The sequence below is a fragment of the Patagioenas fasciata genome, chromosome 8 (genome assembly GCF_037038585.1).
Source record: "Patagioenas fasciata isolate bPatFas1 chromosome 8, bPatFas1.hap1, whole genome shotgun sequence".
Classification (NCBI taxonomy): domain Eukaryota; kingdom Metazoa; phylum Chordata; class Aves; order Columbiformes; family Columbidae; genus Patagioenas; species Patagioenas fasciata.
In genome coordinates, this window is record NC_092527.1 from 18,069,679 (window position 1) to 18,090,771 (window position 21,093).

The 21,093-nt window shown below is 36.9% G+C and overlaps 1 protein-coding gene across 4 annotated transcripts in view; it reads left to right on the forward strand.

The window, feature by feature from the left end:
• The window catches only part of DLG5 (discs large MAGUK scaffold protein 5), a 107,956-nt gene that overhangs the window by 63,381 nt on the left and 23,482 nt on the right, over nt 1-21,093 (forward strand). For all 4 annotated transcript variants that reach the window (XM_065843388.2, XM_071811777.1, XM_065843389.2 and 1 more), the window contains 11 exons: nt 2,591-2,903; nt 6,320-6,550; nt 8,578-8,762; nt 9,420-9,545; nt 10,268-10,400; nt 13,392-13,519; nt 14,201-14,376; nt 14,915-15,018; nt 15,744-15,836; nt 16,756-17,775; nt 20,626-20,764. In XM_065843388.2, the coding sequence (XP_065699460.1) occupies nt 2,591-2,903; nt 6,320-6,550; nt 8,578-8,762; nt 9,420-9,545; nt 10,268-10,400; nt 13,392-13,519; nt 14,201-14,376; nt 14,915-15,018; nt 15,744-15,836; nt 16,756-17,775; nt 20,626-20,764 (2,648 nt within the window). The remainder of the gene's footprint in view (nt 1-2,590; nt 2,904-6,319; nt 6,551-8,577; nt 8,763-9,419; nt 9,546-10,267; nt 10,401-13,391; nt 13,520-14,200; nt 14,377-14,914; nt 15,019-15,743; nt 15,837-16,755; nt 17,776-20,625; nt 20,765-21,093) is intronic.

A 21,093-nucleotide genomic window follows, 5' to 3' on the forward strand; every position in this document is an offset into this window, starting at 1 on the left:
CTTGGTTCTTGAGAGGAAGGTGTGGGTTGATACTGAGCAGAGGTTGGTTTTACAAATTTTATTAAAGATATTCACATTCCTTTGAACCAGTGATCCAGCTGAATTCATGTAACCAAACTTCAGGAATATTTGCCTTTTATTCAGTTGGCTTTGGGTCTGGGCTGCTTTTTCACTTTTTTCTATTTGTTAGAAACCATTATTTGTCTCATGTTTATACCCTTTCTTCATAACTAAAACCATATTTCTCTGAGTGACTGACCAAAGATTTTTGAAGTGTGTTTCAGATGTGTATACTTTTCAGAATGTGAAACTTAAGGAAGTTGTAGTTTGAGGATGAATGGGTTATAAATTGCAGCACTATTTTTTTTAATACAAAATATAAACACAGTCAAAAAGCTTTTAAGGAGGGCAGGATGAGTAAGATTACAGTGATGGCCCAGGTCTCATTTTGAATGAGTCTTTGGCCTTAAAGAATATCAGAGAAGTATTCAACCTTTTTTCTTTTATCTATAACATTGTCACAATAGTATACAGCATATGAATGCTACCAATGTGGTTTAGTTGGTGGATAGTTTGCAAATTAAAAATTGGCTATACCAGCTATCTAATTCCTGTATGCTAAACCTTGCCCTACACGTGTGTCTCTGCATTTTGAATGTGAGCTATTGCACCACATGAGTCCTGATGAGAGTTCTTTTCAGTATTGGTTGCCCTTATAAACCCATGCTTGTTGCTACTGACTCATCCACCCCTGCTACTGGCAACCCATTCACAAGTTATTAGAAAGGGTCTTTCGCTACAGAAGGCATCTGTGACAGTGTGATCCAGCTGCCTGTATTTCCTCTTTAGCAGGCAATGCAAGATCAAGCAGGACCAAGGACTATCTGCTGCAACTTTGCCTTCAGGTTTCCTCGAATCATCACTGTTTAATATGAATGTTCCTCTATGGCAGGGGCTTTCTTTTCTCCCTCTGATCACTTTCCCCATGCTTACTTTGCTTGCTTTGATGCTTTGGTTTGGTTGTGTGTGTGTTGTTATTTTTTTTTTTCTTCATTAATGATGAGTGGTTTTTTTGCTTGGCAAACATTGCCTTAAATATTTTCTCCTCCCCTCTCTCCTGAATCTTCCCAGTGTTTTCCTTGATTTGACCCAGAAATAGTTAAATGTACTGTTAAATGCAAATATACTGTGGGTTCTTACATGCCAATGGGGTTGTTTGGCATAGTCTCTTAGATTTCTGATACATCCTTGTACTTCTATAGTATGTTCTTCTTAGCTTCATGCTCACAGTTCTGAAAATAAAAGAAGAAATTCAGATTGCAGTATGTTAGGTGTTCTGTACTGCGAGCCAAATGATCTCTTAAACAGAAGAATTTCCCGAAAGGAGCAGGGTGATGGTTTTGACATGACTGGCAAACGCCTTAGTAAAGCTATGGAAATGCTTTCAATACACTGAGGCTTTCAAGGAAATATTCGAAATTAGGTTTATAGTGGTCTCTTGTGAAGACTCAGGCAATATGCTGTAGTAGACAAGAAATCGCACTTTTAAACAGCGGGAGGTATATGGGGCATGGGGAGAGAGGGAAGAAAGTCTGCCAGAGGTTTGTAGGCACCTGAAATTTGGATAACCCTAAAAGTCTGTCAACTTAGGTACAGTGTTTCTATCAATGGCACTTACCTGTGAGTTTTGGAAAAAACATGCAAGGAAATCCTGGTGTCCAGTTGTGGTAAAACACTGCTCTCGAGAGAAGTCTCTTTTCAAACCTAATTGTGAACTTGGCTGTAATATTACATTCTTGCTTTAAAGAATGCTTTGTCAATATAAACACAAAGTTACTACTTGAAAATCAAATAAAACGTTTAATGTTGTATTTTTAAATTGTGCCATACTTCAGTATTTTGTAGTGATAAAGTAGTGATGTTTTTGTCTGTGTTAAATTAAAAAAAATACTTTAGATAGTTCAAGATATTTTGCATTTCAGTTTTATTGGATGATCTACTGGTGAAAACAAACAATGTTTGAATTACCTGGTTTTAGTTTTTTAGTTCCATTGTCTCATTGTCTGCCTTTTTCCGCACCACCCCCCCCTGTCTCTGACCTATCCATTATCAACCCTGTGGCATATCTGGGCATGTGGAAGTTCTATTTTTTTTCCATTTTCTGCATTTGCTTCCGTCTTCCACATACCTGAGAGTGTGTGCTGGGAGGAGGAGTTAGCTCTGCTCATCTTTGAAGTTAAATGCAGTAAATCAAGTTAGACTTGTGCTATTAAATAACGGCAATGTTTTGCATTCCTCTTAGAATAATTTGTTAGAAATTTGTTTTTAATAATTAAACTAATTATAAATTATTTCTAACAATTTTTATATTTTGGTTCATTAAAAAGGTTTCCTAATATTCCTAAAGGTTCACTAATGTTGCTAAACCAATAATTAGTCCAACTTTTATTTTGCAGCATTGAGAGTACATTGTCTAAGAAGTCCTCTGCAGTTGTGTGTTACCAATAGATATGTTTGATTATGCTGCCAAATCCTTAATGTATGAAAAAAGGAAAATAAGTACCTTATTGGTGTTTCTGCTTGTTTTTAGATTTGAATCAGTACAGCAGGAACTAAGCAATGCCACAGCCCAAAATAAAGAGTTGCAGAGAGAGATGGAGCGATTGCAGTCGGAGGTGACAAGGTTCAAAACAATGCAGCTGAAAGCAGCAAAGGATGCAGAGAAATACAAGGAAGAAAGGGATTCAGTTTTCAATGAATACCGCCTCATAATGAGTGAGAGAGATCAAGTAATTAAAGAAGTAGATAAGCTTCAAACAGAGCTGGAGCTTGCAGAGTCCAAACTGAAGAACACTTCTTCTGAGAAGCGAGTGGCTAGTGAAGAGATGGAAGCTTTAAGACAGGTACTAACATACTGTTTCGATGGGGAATGTTGATACTAGAATCTGAAATGTGTGACTAATTAATGAAAAATAGGAATGCACTGCAAAGAGAAAATTCTGTGCTGATGTTTTCCTATAGCTGTCCTTTTTACTATCAATTTATTAAGATTTGTATGGTTGAATAGAGTACCTGTCAGTTTAAATTTGCTGTTCACTTGACTTAATTCTGTTCTCCTTTACTCCATTGGTCTTCTCTACCTTTTCAAGTAATGCTCTCTGAAACAATATAGCTCTAAATATTCATTAATTTTAACTTCTTACTTGTACAGGAACCACTGGATACTATCCACTATGACTGAAGATGGTACATAATAAAGTAGTCTCAAATGTTTATGCAAAGCCTGTGCTGACATGCATGGTCTTCCTTCTTTTCCCTCTTTCTGCATTTAAGTTAAAGAGAATATTTTAAAGATTTTTCACTACAACTCAGGCATACCTTAAAGAATTTGAAACCAGAACTTTGTATTTTTCAGCAATATGTTCTTGAAATGCTTATGTTTCCACCATGTTATAATGATGCTGTTAAGATTTCCAAAATGCAATTTAATGCTCGGTTTCATTTCAGCTGATAGACATTGACCTGGCCCATTGGTTTACAGATACTTAATTCAGCATGAAATAGATACAAGTAAATATACCTCATTGCCTATAAATCTCATTTTACTTTTTTCACAGCATTACATCTGAGCAAAATGATCTTCATGAAAAATTAGTGTGGAGCTTTTTTTACATCACACTGTTGTTGATGGACTTAATGTGAATTGTGACATACAGCATCAGAGCTTTTAAAAATAACTAACTTCTGGTTTTCAGAATTCATAGTTTTCGGCTCCTCACAGTTGCCACCTAAAGAATTTAGCAACAGTGAGTGAGGTTTTAATACGTTTTGTACCTGTTCTACATTCATCAAAGCCATGAAGCCAACAGAAACGTCTGTTGCTGATTTCAGTGGAATCAGGGTAGCTACTAAGGAATATTGATGAAAACAGCCACAATTAGTCGTTCTGCTCCAGTTTGTTCTATCTGTCATTGTGGCACTATGTGTAATTTGCCAAAGTGCTTTAAGAGGCAGGAAATTAAAATTTTAAATACAGCAGTGTTCCCTCCTACCTAGATGACTTTGAAGAGATGTGTGAATAAGAACAGGTAAGCGCCTTGGACTGCTGAGTGAGGTGCTGGCAGGGCACAGGCACACGCTTGTCTTTGCCCCTGGAACTGGCCCATTAGAAAGCAGAAATAACTGCTTCTGTAATTTATTAAAAAACGTAAAATAGCAGTACTGTGAGTTTTCCTTTTTTTCCTGTTTTCCTGTAGCTATGACTCTACTGCTTGTGAGCAGATGTGTTGCTGTGTCACATAGTACTTTTTGTGGTTCCACATGCCCAAACATAATGGGTTAATTTACATCCAGAATGTAATAATTATCTGGCATTTATAAACAATAGAAGAAATCTCAGGATTTTCCACTATGGACAGTTTTGGATTAAGTTCTAGTCAGCCTGGTCACTCAGAGCTAGGGATTAGATATTATATATTTCTCCCTCTACTTGCCCAGTGGTGGTTTTGTTTGGCAGAATGTTTGCTCCAGGAAATACTTAGAATGTTGTGTTTCATCTCAGTGGTAGTCAACTTTCCCCAGTGTTTAATGAACCTGTTGTATTTTATCCTGTATGAAATTATCTTATTAAATTCAGGTGCATGAACTTCCTTCAATCATATGAATTCTTCACAAATTCAGAATCGTTCTTCAAACCAAACCACACCACACTGATATTTCCAAACAGAAGGTGTTCTAATCAGCGCCAAATGGCACATTGCCCTGTGCTATCATGTTGTAATTTTGTGCAAATGTCACGGGGAAAAAGACAGAGGTGAAATTTTACTACTGACCACTGGAGGCAATGGCTGCTCTTATTCAGATAGTTTGTATTGAGCATGCTGGAATAAGCTCTGGCAATGTGTATTTTTTTTTTCCAATCACTGTAAATTCGTGCTTAACTAAGGGCTTTCTGCAAACTTTACCTCTGCCTTGATACTGTGATGACTTCGATCTTTGCTAGCTACTGGAAAATTTTTATGTAAGTTTTATATGAACACTTGAATGCCCATTTAATAAAGTCTGTACTTAAACTGTGCAAAACATTGCTTCCAGTGCTAAAACTTGCCTGCACCAGCAGATGGGTTAGAGATTTCTTTTTAGAGGTACTGAGCAATGGAAGCTCTTACTGATGTTGAGGAAACTTAAGTGCTCTGGTAATTGCGGTGCACTGATATGCTTAAAGTTCACAGGGTGAGTCATTAATTCTACTACTTGTCTGTTACTCTACAGTCAAAATAGCTGTTTTAATACCCTCATGGACCTGTTAAAACAGCCTGACTAGCCTTAATTAAATGCCATATCTCAAAACCAATTATGTCAATACAGCAAAATGCAATCATCTGTGCTTTAAATACTCAATCTTATTCCTTGAAAATTGTAGAGGAAAGTAGAATGGAAGTCAGTTTATGATATGATGTCTTTCTGTCTTTGAGTATTTGGACCCTTTCTTTCCATTGCTTTTCAAATGTCAGCTGTCTCAGGTGATCTTTTTGAGATCAAAACATCAATAGTTTTCAGCTAGGAATGCCTGTATGTAGAAGGACTTGTAGCCATTGTTTGAATGCTTCTAGAGAGTGGGACTATCTAAAAAGGTAATGGCATGAAATTCAACTGTTTCAATGCTTCATTCTTTCAATAGGAGCTCTATTTTAAACTATTTTTAAAAGGCAGATTGTATCTTAGAGCAATGTTTGCCTCATCTTTTTTATTATGGTGCAGCTGAATATCAAACTTAATGAAATGTCATTCTGCTTTATGGCATACTGTGGTTTTATCTTTGAACGTTCTGTAGCTTGCACGTTGGTATCATACTGGCATGTGACTTTAATATCCCTTTAAAACTGATGAAGAAGCCATAAGATATGTAGCTAGGTTGTCTGAATGATTTCAGTCCTGTAAACTCAGGGTAGTTGCTTAAAAAAATTCACAGTGTATTCTTAGCCTTTGCCATACTTAAAGCCGTTCTTACAACACCAAGTCTGACTGTTTAATAACTTTCCTTCATTTAGATTCCTCAAAACTGTGAGTGCTCCCAGATTCTTGTTTAGTTTTGACATTGGACTGTGCTAATGTGAAATTCTCATATCTTCAGTACCGATTTAATAATCTTTGCTAATACTTCCTTGTATGTAATGTGATCAGTCGTGTTCTGCTCCCATTTTTCAGAACATTAGTGGTAAACTCTTTGGGCTTTTGAGGTATCAGAGTGTATCCAGTTGGAAAGATGAACTGTTTCCTTCTGTACTTAACCTACTGCAAACAATGGATCTTGTTTTAGGAGCTAAACTCAGCTCTCGTGGAAAGAGACCGAGCAATTTGTGAGAGGAACGAGTTGCTGGAAAAATACTGTCATGAAGTGAAGGACAAAGCTGAGGCTCAGAAGGAACTTGATCAAGCCTGCAAGGATATAGAGACAGTGAAGGAAGAAAGAGATGTTGCCAGGAAGGAGAGAACAGAAGCTATCATCCAGAGAGACCATCTACTAAGGGAATATTACCAAGCCCGTCAGGTATTGCAAGTCTTCATAGATTACTATTTCTTTCGTAGCTTCAAACGGTCATTCATTTTGAAGACATCAGTTAAAGGTCTGGGCACACGGAGTAATGGAGGAAGACACTCAAAGTCACTCTAAAGCACATACAAACGCATGTATGTTCTTCAAGACACAGTGACAGATCTTGTTTGAAAGAAATACAGTTATGCTTAGTATTAGGTTTCTGTTTGTAAATGGCAAATAAAATATTGTAATTAGCAGGTGGCTGGGCAGATTACCTGCTGGTGGGCTTGATGACATCTTTAATGTGTTGTTCGTGCCTGTGACCTGCTTAGGATGTTAGCTGTTTATAATACTTCTTAAAGGAAGTTTATTGAAGTGTGATTGTACATTTTCTAATCTATACATGTTGGTAGTATAAGTATGCTATTCTGATGATTTATGTCCTTGTGTGGCTGGTAAGATTCTTACAGTTCTGCACACTTACTGACATTCTTGTCATGTGTGCAATGCTAAACATCAAGCCGCATACAACTGTAAATGCTTACATGTAATGTAGCATGAAAATGCATACTATCACAACTTTTATGCTCATGAAATAACTAAGGAATATGAAATTATTTAATATTAAACTATATTGTTTTCATTAAACTTGTATTCTGTTTTCATTGAATACCAACCCTTTACCAGTACAAATAAACTTTTTAGCCCTGTCAGTCACACAGATTTACAAATCCTGAATGAGTGTGCAGGGAAGCAATTAAGCTATGTTTGCAGTTGTACTGGAGATAAATCTTTCATTGTGTTTGGTTCTTTATGGCCAAACCAGTGAGATTTTGGAAATTTGTGCTTTTCTCAAGGAAGCTGCGTAAGCTTGGGTGAGCTTCACTGTGACTTAGCAATGTACCTGCTCAGCTGCTCACCTTTGGTGGATTCCAAATTAGAATTGATGCTTAAAATATAAACTTTTTTTGTTGCTTTGAGTGGTCCTTTCGATTGTCTTTTTCCTGCCAGTGAAGTGTCAGAGAAGAAAGTGGTCATTGGAAGTGAAAGAGACAATCAAAAGTCCAGACATGACTCTTCCTAGCCTTCATTAGGTCTTATTTGTTGCAACTTTTTATTTTTAATTTTGAAGTGAGACTGTAAACCTGGGGTGTAAGGTTTTGTGCTCTCTTATTTTTGAATATAATTGTAACTTGGAGGAAAAAAAGAGCCTTTAAAATATTAATCATGACTTAGTAGTCTCTCTTTGACGTACATGCGTTCAGGTCTTAAAAACAGTCCTCCAAAGTTTAATCTTCAGTCTAATGACAAGTCTAGTCAGATTCATTAGATTTATTTATATTCTTGAAGTGAAGCACACAGTTTTTTGCAAGCCCATGGCCTTCAGTGTTTGAGATGGGCTTTATCCTTTAGTTGGCTTGTGGTTACTGGGCTGCAAGCCTGGAGAGTGTTCTCTGTGTATCTGTCTTATTATTGTCACCATCTCACTTCTTCAACATGGAGGATGTTAAAGAAACAAGTTGAATTAAGAGGAAAGTAGTTCTTATCTAAACCAAGAAACATTCAAACAAAACTTTGTTGGAATTCCATTGCTCAAATTTGGAGTTAAGGGGCCTGTGTGCATCGCAAAGTCTGTGTTGTGAAAGTGTGCATCTAGTTGTTCCAGGGTAAATATCAGACATTAATGCAGGAAATCTGTGTTGTAACTGCTTATAATAGTGTATCTGATTTCTAAATATCCTTGAATTTTTTTCTCTTGGTCAAGTAGAAAAGAAAGAAGCATGGAATATTATATCTGAAATACAAAAGATTCACTGATGTTATTTCGAAGTAAGGATTTTTATTTGTGTAGGTTCTGTTCACTCAGGTTTGTGCACCACTGAGTGAAACACATTACAACAGTTTCAGTCTTCCCCCTGCCAAAGTTGCCAACAAGATAAATGAACATTTTTCATGAAAACATGAGAACTGAATACATGTTTGTGTGTACTTACCTAAAAATTGTGCTTAAAATACTTACCTATGTTGTTCATTCCTAGATACAAGATTCTGCTACCTTAGACATAGAAAGAGCAAACAAAGAAATTGAAATGCTTCGGAAACAATATGAGGCAATGTCACAAGAACTAAAGGAAGCCGTCCAGGAAGCAGAAGTAGCCAAGTGCAGAAGAGATTGGGCCTTTCAAGAGCGGGATAAGATTGTTGCAGAAAGGGAAAGTATACGGTAAATGAATGCTAGATGGTGCGTGAATGATCTTTGTAACATCTTGTGTGCAGTTGGTGCAATTCCAGGTCTTGCTGAGTTTTCCTAGCACTTGCTTCAACTTGTCAGAACTTCTGCGTTAGCTGTCACAGAGTGTTTTCTTTTAAAACCTGAGGGCACCTTACAAGGTACTTTGTTTAGTCTGTACTTTCATACCCATAATGTCTCTAGTAAATACCATAAAGTCCAGCAGCACTGCTATGTAAGGACCACAAATTATGTATTTTTTAGGTGATATACCTAATCCTTCTACAGCTATAGTCCTGTAAATAATTCTTTACCTCTGGGAACATTTTGCAAAAAGTATCCAATATATTTGTTACTAAACATGTTTAAGGGACCAAGGGAAAATACTTTAATAAGACTTTTTTTTTTTCTGCTAATTTAAAGAAGTAGAAATAAGGTTTTGAAAGTAATTAATAAAGTTTCTCTTATCTTGACAAATTTTTGCTTAACACAATAGCATATGTAATTTTTTTCTTTCTTATACTTTTTTTTTCTCAAAAGGGAACATTTGAAACTGCTTTTTAAAATTTTACAGTAACTATACAGTGTGGTAAAACTAGTTTGTTACTCAGGGCTTTAAGTAACTAAATTGAAACTTCTTTGGTTTTGAAGGACTTTGTGTGACAACTTAAGGAGGGAGAGAGACCGGGCTGTGAGTGACTTGGCTGAAGCTCTTCGCAATCTGGATGACATGAGAAAGCAGAAAAATGATGCTGTGCGTGAACTGAAGGAACTGAAGTATGTTAAGAGAAATGATCAAACTGCATGGGAGCTTGTGATAAAAACTTCCGTTTGTTAGCTGTGTTTACAAGTGAACCATATGTTGTTATAGCTGTGGGCAGCATGTGTTCATGACATCGTGTGTGGAAACACAGCCTGTATTTTTAGTTATCATGGAAATTATTGTGATGGGTACTATGTTAACCTTTTAATCTTATCAATGAGACAAATATTCTAACCTTTGTACTGTGGAGATATGCTTGAGCAATATGGGATTCTTTCACTGAAGTCAGATTAACAGCAATTTAGTTTGTCCCAACTCTGTTCTGACTGGCTTATGAATGCAAGGAAAATGTGCACCATACATCATCTCAATGGGTTGTGGAAGAGGTTTTGCTGTTGGTATTTATCATGCCCCACCTGCCCTGAGCATATTGATGCAGCTCATCTGAGGGTAAACTAAATCCATTTTGACAGATGTTAGAAAACTAGTGTGTTTCAATCATGTAAAAAGAATGCAAAAAATGTAAGACTAAGTTAGGATGATATATAGAAAAGGAAAGTCAATTCCATAGCAGGCCAAGAATACTGGAAAGATGAAAGCATGGGCTGAAATTTTGGTACATCTTGGATTTTTGATCTAGAAACCAAAATATACTGTATCACATGATGATAACATTAGGTATCAGTTTATTTAAAAGGGTTGCTTGTGTCTAGAAATAATTATTTTCTTTGTCTAGGGAGAAGATGGAGAATCAGTTGGAAAAGGAGGCCAGATTCCGTCAGCTGATGGCCCATAGTTCCCATGACTCAGCCATAGACACAGATTCTCTGGAATGGGAAACAGAAGTGGTAGAATTTGAAAAAGACAGAGTGAGTCAAAAGCATGAACTGTATTGTCTTATATATTGGGTAGCTTTGAAGTCAATTATAACATCTTGATACAGGGCATGATTAAAAATAACTCTAATCTGTATATTTTTAGTTCTTTATTGTTGTGCTGGGAACCGCACTCACATGTGCAGCAAGTGCAGTAGCATCTAGGTGAAAGTAGTTGACAAAACAAAGCTGTTGCACACAAGCTTTGTATTTTTCTTCATGTGAATTAGAAGTACAAGGTATTTCAAAAAGATGAACCCAATTTCAAAGCATAGCGATTTCAAATTATATCCATCTTTTTGAAACACCCTGTAGTTCCTTCATATGATCTTGCAAAGTACCAGGGTCCATGTACTGTAAAAAAAAATGTTTTAAAGTAAATGTTTAGTGTTCTTAAAGCTAGACTCATTGCAGAAACAGCAGTGCTGAGGCAGCAGAAACTTGAAATGTGATAGAAACACTGGCATTGAAGAGTCCAGTCCTCTGCTGTTACAGGTGACATCACTTATAATAAATGCATAGAATAGTTAACCTTCTCTGTGAAGCTATTTGTACTACATTTGCTCAGATTTGATGGTTAGAAATGTTGAAGTATTAAAAATATTTATTAATAATTAACATATATAGGGCAACATTGTCCTTCAGCTTAAACATCTGTGATAATAGGAGATGCTAATTTCTCTTACTTGTCTGTAGAGAGGGTTAATTCTCTTTTCCATTTTGGCATCTTAAATAAAGTTCTTAGGTTTAGCTTTTCAGATAACCTTTACATCCTTTCATTATCCTGATAGTACTTTGTTTCATTTAATTTTCTTTTTCTTCATTTCTTCTGGAATTTTTATTTCACTGCTTTGTATGCAAGTCTTGTATGCTGCTCTATTTAAAATTGTTGGCTGGCACATCACATGGTTCACTAATTGTAATTTTTTTGACTGCATAGCACTCACAGGTGGTCTCCCAGATTGTGTTTCATTTTTAACAGCTTCTGGATATGCCAGCATTTCTTTCTTATTCCTGAATGACAAAGTTTGTGGTTTAGTGCTGTCCCTTCTATTTTACTGCAGTATTGGGGGTCATCTTTTTTCTGCTCTTTCAATCTGTCTATGTTATGACAGTGCATCTCAACAGACTTACTAGTACATTCCTTTTTTTATACCAAAAATATAATTTAGTAATATTATATGTTGAAATATATAGATCAAAAAGACTATATGAACTGAGTACCAATGCTGATCCATCAGGGCCACCATCTGTAAATTCTTTCGGGATAAACAATTCCCCTTTCACTGTGCTTTTTCATCTCGTTTGACCAGCTCCTTCATCATCAGATTTTGTGCATTACCATCTTCTCCATTTTAAATGAAAGTAATAATTTTGCTTCTTCATTGTTTGGAAAATTAGTCAGCAACGCTATCATATGCTGTAGTCACGATAAACAACATTGTAGCCTGATGAATTTTCAATTCCTGTACAGTTATTTATTCTTCACTTCAAAGATTGTACCGAATGTTTGCATTACTGAGATCAAATGTTGTAGACGTTGTCATCTGCATATAGCTTTTCCTTTCCTAAAGATAGGGATTATACTTGCTGCTATCACATTGTAGTAATAGTATTGTGCCAATCTTGATTAGATATTGGGGAAAATCCTTGCTGACCTACCAGCGTTTGAATTCCAGGATGGAGATTATAGAGCTGAATGCATTTAAATCCCTTTTATTTTTGCTTCAGCTTCACCTGTCTACTTAAGCTCATGTTCTACGTAACTACTCAGCTCAAAACTGAGAGAACTAATACTAACTTTTCAGCTCTGGGGCTGTGCAATGATAACCGTGATCTTTATTTCATAGCAACCCCCTACTCTTCTCTATAAGCTTTATTCTCACATAGAATGTTTGGAAGAATGAAAAGGATTTTAATGTATTTTTGGCAGGTTTAGCTCAATTTAATTACTGGTAACGTTTATATTTTTTGCATTTTTCATCTTCAGCTTTTGTCAGGCATCTTTTGCGCTCCCTGAAGACTTTGTGCTCTCGGATTTTAAGGGCATTAGTCATCGAACTGTGTTTAGAACCATGCCTTACATATCTGATATAAGCTCTATTTAATTTAATTTAATTTTCTATTTTAAATTTCAAGTATCATCTCCTTTCAGTATGCTGAGATAGTTGGTCCAGTTAATTTCAAGTAGATTTCTCTTAATTTTTCTAAGTGTAGTATTATTTAACACTGAAAAAATCAATAATAAATCAGTTTGTGGTCAGTTAGTCCCAATTTTTAAAGTGACTTTGCCATTTAGCAAACACCAAATTAAAATTTCCCTGTTTGGTTCAATGACAAATTTGTTAAAGTTGTTTATCTCTTTTTACATTGAGGATGGTGAATTTTGGACCAGGGCTGGTAGAATATTGCCGCTAATGTGTGTTTAGAAATGGTCCCCTAAATGTTAGAGCTTACTTTCCCATTTGCTTCTGGTCTCTAGCCCTATCAAAGTGAACATCTTTCTGAGTTCATCATTAAGACACAGTTCTGTTTCCTTACCTTTACAGTTGTTTTTTGCCCCAATTAATGCCCATTCTTGAGGAACATGTCCTTGTTCTCTCATGATACATCCAGCATCATACCTGAAAATGGGTTATATGGGTCTGAACATGCTTTCTTCTGTGCTCTTCTACTTTCCTGTTCCTCTTTGAAATTCCATTCTGTGTTATTTCAGCCTTAATTTTCATAATGCCGGAGGATGCCTAATAACTAATGGAGTTGAGAATTGAGAGCTTATATATTGAAGTATAAAATATAAAAACTTGCCCAGAACAGGTATGAACAGGTATGAATGTCTCCTACTCTGGAGACATTCAAACCCACCTGGACACGTTCCTGTGTAACCTCATCCAGGTGTTCCTGCTCCGGCAGGGGAATTGGACTAGATGATCTTTTGAGGTCCCTTCCAATCCCTAGCATTCTATGATTCTATGATTTTTTTAGGATGATATGGACTTGAAAGCACTTGGTTTTGATGTGGCAGAAGGCGTGAATGAGCCATACCTCCCTGGAGACTGTGGGATCTTCGTTACCAAAGTAGACAAAGGAAGTATCGCTGATGGTCGATTAAGGTAGGGTTTGACTTTGAAAGATACTTTTCTTTTGTTCATCATGATAAACTGAATATGACCATATTGTAAATTGCCTGCAGTTTTCCCCATTTTTTGAAGTTTTTTTTTATCATTGGTTATGTGCGTATTATTAATATTGTTTGGAAAACTGAACTGAGAAGACAAAAGTCTGAAAGCATTACAGAAATTAAACAGTTTGACTCATCCCTCTAAAACTTACCAGGATTTTAAATGTTCTTTTGTTTCTCTGTCTTACCTACTCTGTTCATTATCTCCTGAAACTTTGATCTATTTATTTAAATTTTGGGAAAGACATGAGAATGAGGTATTGGGGGAGGATAGGGGGAAAGGTGAGTAGAGCAAGGGATAATTTGAAACCTGCTCCCATTCTTAGTGTCAATAAGAGGTTTTTAACCACTCTCCTCTGTCCAAAGAGTTGCTTTTAAATAAGGGCTAGTCATTACTGATTCCAGGATATACTTTTGCTTATGAAGTGCAGACTATAAGTTCTGGTTTTCATTTAGCTGTTATTCAATGCTTTTTCAGGAACAGAGAACTCCAGATAATTAAGGTTTGGTGTAATGAGCTCTGTTGCATCCTTTTCCATGGATGTTATTCATGTGCTGCATCCAGCAAGGTATGCTTGTAACATTGACATGTTTATTTCTGTTTATTTGCTAGAGTGAACGACTGGTTGCTGAAGATAAATGATGTGGATCTTACTAATAAGGATAAAAAGCAAGTTATAAAAGCTGTTCTAAATGGAGGAGGTGTTATTAACATGGTAGTTCGAAGAAGGAAGTCCTTAGGTGGACGAGTGGTAACACCTCTTCACATCAATGTTTCTGGACATAAAGGTAATTGCTATAAAGGCTGTAAGTAGCTGGTATGTGTTTGTTCAGCCAAAAATGGCTTGATGTAAAGGTGCATGTTCTGAGCCTCTGCTTAAATCCCGCTTGAGCTGTTACTACCTCCTCGATAGGGATTTTAATTATTTGTTTTTAGCAAACTAAGAATGCTTATATTGATAGCTTTATTCTTTAAAGTACAGGTTTTCTTTTCTGTTCTTGGGTGGGTTTTGGTTTTGTGGCCAGTGTGTCTGTTGCTTGTTTATTAGTTTATTTTTCATACTTTAGTTAGCTGCCTGTCTGGAGTGTACTGGGAGGCTAAACAGGATTCTTAAACCCATCAGGCACCCCAGCTTTTTATGATTACATTAAATTTTAGGATGACAAAATATCCCTGTTTTCCGCCATTGTGTTATTTATTTGTGTTTTCAGAAAATGAAATTCTATTTGTTTGCTAGTTCTTTCTTGTGCAAGCAGGTCAGATGTGCTGTCTGAGCAAGGTATTTGAATTGCAGGAGTAAATGTATGTTTATTTTGTGTATTTCAGATAGTGGGGTCAGTCTAGAAAATGGAGTGTTTGTTGCTGCTGTTGTACCTGGAAGCCCAGCTGCCAAAGAGGGTTCCCTTACTGTGGGAGACAGAATAATTGCGGTAAGTCCTAAGGATACATTCTCTTCCTTTTTTTTTCTCTTTTTTTTTTTCTTTAAATTTATTTTAAAGTGTTACCATTGAGGCTTCTCTAAGATCCCAAACTTTCCAATTAATTTTTACTTTCACTGTATTATGACCTTTTTGTATATTCACTAAATATTTATTGTAAACAATGTGTTTGTAGGCTGAGTGATTAATATAACGTGCAGGTTATTTGCTCCAGGTGGTTCATATGAGAATTAATGACAGAGACACTGAGTCTTCACACTTGGCTTATATATAATGATACTCGTGATTTTTGTACTGAACAGGAAAGGTCAGTTCCAAAAAGACATCCCTTAGTTAGATGAAAGGTTTCTTGTCATCCTTCTTGTGGGGGGAGGTTTTCTCCTATGTGTGTTTGCAGCCTTAAACAACCTGTCTGATTTATGAACCCCCAAAGAAGGGAAGGCGATTACTGTTGATGTACAAATACCATAGAGGCTAATGTAGTGCAACAAGTGTTGTTACACTGTATTTCTAGTAGGAATAGCAAAATCCTAATTAACAGGCTTGGTTTTTTTTTTGGTGAAGAATGGAGAAAGACAGGACAAGGTCAACCAAACTTGAGTCATGTACACATACAGAACTAGTGGTTTTTTGTCTCAGAGATGATACCTTAGGATGCTACCCACCTGCTGCCTTTGATTTACGGACCTCTGTTGTGTGTGTGTTTTTGTGTGCAGATCAATGGCATTGCACTAGATAATAAGTCACTTACTGAATGTGAAGCTTTACTACGAAACTGTAGAGATTCCCTTACCCTGTCACTGATGAAGGTGAGTAGGAGAAGCTAAATTTGCAGAATTTTCTTGAACTTACACAGAATTATTTTAGTTCTTCAGGGAAGAATATGGCACAAATGAATATATCGTTATGGGAAAGTCTCTGCTAAAGATAAGACCATCTGGGTGCATTTCACTGGTGGTACACTTAATAGTTATTTCCAAATAAGGCTGTTGTGGCATCTGGTAGGAAATGAAACTTATTTATTCCTCTTACTTCTTTTCCATTTGTTTGCTGGCTGCATGAAATGACTCCTAGCACAGTTCCTTCTTTTTCCTTGGTTTCGTCTTTGGGACTGCAGTAGTTTTGTACATGAAAGATAAACTGCCTTCTGACTACAGAAAGGTTTGCTTTAGTCCGGAGGGAGTTGTGCAGAGAACAGAACTCTGGCTATCATGAGGATTAAGTACAAGACTTTCTTTTCAGATTTATTGCAATAAAAATATTATTTTGTTTTGCTTATTGAGGTTATAATCCTCTTATGCTGAGGCTGTCACATGGCCTTTGTGAGTGATAATTCCAGCTCCAGACAGCTTGAGGTCTTAAGAAAGTAAAAAGATGAAATATTTGAGGGGAAAATGGGTGATGAGAGGTGACTTATTAGCATCACTTAGGAGAGGTAGGAGTAGAGTGCAGGTCCTTTCACTGTCAGTAAAAGGCTTCTGCCACAGTGTGAAGTTTCCCTTCTGGAATTGTTCTGAAAGCATTTAAAATTTTTTTTCTAGCCTCATTTTATCTGTGTTCTGTGTTTTGATCTCCAAAATTTTATTAAACCTTTCCCAACTGTATCTATACATGTGTTGGTGCATATTCAGGTATAGGTAAATCAAGAAGGCTAGAATATGCCTCATACCAAACAGAAACCAACCTTAATAATGTGATCACTTGGATTTTTTTTTTGTTTTGCTTTAGGTTTTTCCTCAGAGTTCATCTTGGAGTGGTCAAAATATATTTGAAAATCTGAAGGATTCAGAAAAAGTATCGAACTGTAGGGTTCATGCATCAGAGATACAATCCCAAAATAAAAGAAATCTGAAACTCAATAGCTCAACACAGACTGACATTTTCAATCCAGACATCATGGATGGCAAGAAGGACCAGAGTGATCAGGGCAGTGGTTCATTTTGTGATCACAAACCTTTTCCTAATAACACACTACGAGTAGACTCTCGTAGGAACACAGTGCACAGTTGCCACAGTAATTCAGAACACAGTCTCAGCTCCTTCAGCCCAGAGGCGTACGGGGACAGAGGCTATGGAGCTGTTGACTTGGAAAACCGAAGGCTGCCTTATGAACCTACAGGAGCTGACTGTATGGTGGTTGAGACCACGTGTGACAAAGGACACGGAGCTAAGCACAGTGGTGGTACCTGGCCAAAAGTCATGGTTAACATATCAGCAACAGAAACTGAGAAGTTCTCTGTCTACAAAAAGCCAAAACAAAGGAAATCTATCTTTGATCCTGATACCTTCAAAAGACCACCAACTCCTCCCAAGCTGGAGTTCCTTTCCCCTAATCAGGTGACAGGCCATTCACCTCAGCCATCAAAATCTGAAGTGGCTTCAACCCCTCCTACTCCTCCCAAGAGAAGTGACTCTATCAAATTCAAGCACAAACAGCAGGCAAGCTCTGCATCGGAGTCTACAGTAACAACAGGATCTCCACCCACCAGCCCAGCCACTGTCCAAGCTCCAGTTTCCTTGGCACTTAAGCAGGACTCTGCTACTCTCAAGGGGCGCAGCAGGAACACTGGGCATTATTATCGGGAGGAGGGGATTGACTGCACTCACCTCTCTTCAAGGAAATCCTGTGAAGATGACATTGGCTTTCAAAGAGTTGAAGAGCCAGAGATTAAAAGGCCAAGACCAAAATCAGCTCCCGCATTGAGGCATAAAATGACCTCTATGCCCATTCCTAATCCTGCGCTTCAGGTAGAAGCTTGGTATATTGAAGCACAAAACTAGAAACCTTAAAGTGTATGTTCAGTGTGGGTTTGGGTGCCCAGTTTCGTAGCATAACAGGAGAAGTATAACCTGTTCTCAAAAACCAGATTCCCTGTGAAGCTACCTCAGACTCAGTTGGCAGTTTGTAGTATCAAAGAATACAAAACCAATTCTTGGAGTTGCAGTTTCTAACAGGCACTGGTGGCCACCAAACAGAATCATAGGGTTCTGTTTAACAGCCACATCTCAGGGTTTTAATGCTGCTCGGTGGAAAATCAGGGCTCTTTTGTGTATATTTTTGACCACCTGGCAAAAAAAAAAAGAAAATAAATAAAAATGCAAAGAGGCAGGTGTAGGAAAGCTAAAAATAGAATTTCCTAAGTTTTCCAAAAGTCAGATTGGTTGCCCAGTTCACTGTTCAAACTATTGGAAAAAAGGTACGCCATTCACAGTGTTGTTTTTTTTGAGTCTTTCTGTGTGTGTAAATTTTGTAAATCTGATCTCACATTCATAGGGCATTAGGTACATTACACTGTAGATGGACTGTTTATGAAAATGTGTTTTAAGAATACAGTTCAAAATGAGATCATAGTTTGTTAGAATAAACAAGGCTACTGTGCAGACTGTGGGTTATGTCTTACCAGAGTAGGTGGAAGAAAAATTGTATGTGCTCTAAGATGATGAACCTATTTAGATGACAACTATATATAAAGTGGCATCATCAGTAGTGTAGTTTTGGGTCTGCCGCTTCAGATTTGCTAAGGTGGCAGATACAGATTATTTTTCCGAACTGAAATCAGAAGTTTCAAAAAGTCTTATCTTTGCTTGTATATAATCACACCATAATAACTTACAATATCTTATTATTTGCTTGTAACTGTTTACACTTGGATAATCCCATTCTTTTCATTGAGTTTTAGAAGCAATACAGATAGCAAAGCCGAATTGGAAGCAGTGCAAGGTTTGGAGTCATATTCTGCAAAAATACTGGTATAAGAGAACAACTAGCAATTTTGTTTGTCTCTTTTTTTTTTTTTGGCTGCTTCCATTGTATTTTTTTCTGCATTCCCTAACATTTTTTTTTTGGAAAAATAGTTATGGAGAGCTTTAAGCCTTTTTTAATGAAAGTGTCCAACAAATTCTGCATTATCAATGACAGAAAAGCATAAGTACCTGAAAGCAGCAGATTTATTCTAAACCAGGTCCGGAAAGCAGTGCGACTAAGAGAAGGGTCACAGCTTTTCATCAAGAGTTGCCCTGCAAAAAACCAAGGAAGGCATGTTCTAATATCATCTTTTGGCACATATATAACAACAAAACGATATCAAGCTATTCAACACATTTGAATGCAGGGTTTTTTCTTTATGTAGAATGTCGGTAATTAGCACTGATACTCACATGCTTCGTTGTAGTCCATTGTTACGAGCATAGAAGTTGTCCTGATTATAACTGTGTTGATAATGAAGAGTTGGCAGCTGTGACAAGGACACATGTAGGTAGAGGCTTATGTGTGAGAAATTTGTTTGCTGGAACAGAGAGAGTTTTTTTGGCACTCACTATTTAAAAGACTAGAAAGGATTGACATACTGCCCAAGTGGTAGTGCAGATATCATAGAGGTGTTGGTTGGAGGTGAAACAAATTGTGTAAGAGAATTATAAAATCATAATTTTTGTTTTTTAAGATTACTTGATATATGAGTTAATTTACATTTCTAGGGTTAAGTTAGGACTAGGTTCTGTGATTACTTTTTAAAATTTTTTCTTCCCTTAATTTCTTCCTCATCCTCCAAGAAGATAGGCACGGCTTCATATCTCTGAAGCTGTTGACTAGAGAGAAGTGATATAGTGCCTCAAAAAGTGGACATCATTCACTCTGAAAATTTCTCTGTGGTGGAAACATTTTTGTGCACTACAGCTACCTTAGGTTGTGTGGTGGTAGTATCCAGTCTGCATGTATGAATTGCTGAATTAATAGATATTTTTGATACTATAAACATGTAGAACATGCAGTGTATTTGGATTTGTAGCCATATTGGGTGGTTATCAGTTTCCTTAGGTATGTATAAACACAGTTAAGTTTGTGTACTTTGATAAGTGGATAAATTTAAGAGAACTTTAATCCCCAAGTAGTGGTACAATTTCTAATACACCCATGGAAGCGATCAAGCATTCATTCTAAGAAGGTACCTCTGTATCTTATAGACTTTGTGCTCTCAGTAACTCTTCATTTAATTAATATCATAAAAACTGTAAGTACCTTTTCAGTAATTTATTTTTCACTTATTCCATACTTCAGTCTCATGGTTTGTGTTGTACGTTTTAAATGTGGAAGCTCTGAGTGCTGAGCCCTGAACTTGTCAGTTTCTGAGCTATTCTCATGTTCCTTAACTCACCAGTGTCAACACATTATGTACAGAAGTTGTGATGGTTCCAAAACCTGAATTACTCTGTTGAAGAAAGGTTGCTCCACACACACCTAAAAACGCAGACTGAGAGGGAAACACTTTAGGGCTTGTTAGCCGGGTCACCTTTAGGAAACACTTGCAATAGCAGCTGAAATGACAGTTGAAATGTCCTGCGAAAGCAGTATTTTAAAGGAGAAACATAACTAAATGCTGGGTGTTTTTTTATGGAGGAGAGTATACCAGTTAAATTGCGAACATTGGCCTAAAAAGATTATGAAATAATTAAAAGAAGTAACAGAGCAAGATGGAGGAAGGAAGGGGTAGAAGTGAACAGCAACATTGTAAAAAGTGCTGTGATGGCAAGCACTTGTTTTGTTTTGTTTTTTTTTCTGAATCTCCAACTTCCTCTAATCAAATTCCTGTGTTTTTGTAGGTGCAGAAGTATGCTCCAGCTAGTGAGGAGCATCTGTCTCCAGAGCTACAGGAATGGGCACCATATTCACCAAAACGGTCTGCCAGGCACAGTGACGGTTTTGTGCCTGCCGCCTTGTATGCTGGCAGCATGTCAGCAGGTGAGTGGCAGAACTTGTAGTTACTTTCTAGAAATTCCCCAATGAGTTTGTACATATTGGAAAATATTGGGGATCAGTTGTGATAAGTGCGGAACAAACATCACACAAAACATGTTTCTGTAATCTGTTGTAATATGAACATGGTCTGCTCAGCTTTTGGATTGTAAAGAAGTGAAACCTGTTAAAGAACCATTAGGGAAACTGAGCATCTCCTTGCTGAAGGACTTGTTTAATCATTTTCTGTGCTGAGAATTTTTGAATACATTAGTGGTGAACAAGTTGTAGCCTATACATTAGCACAAGTAAAATTTAAAATATTTTTGAAAGCA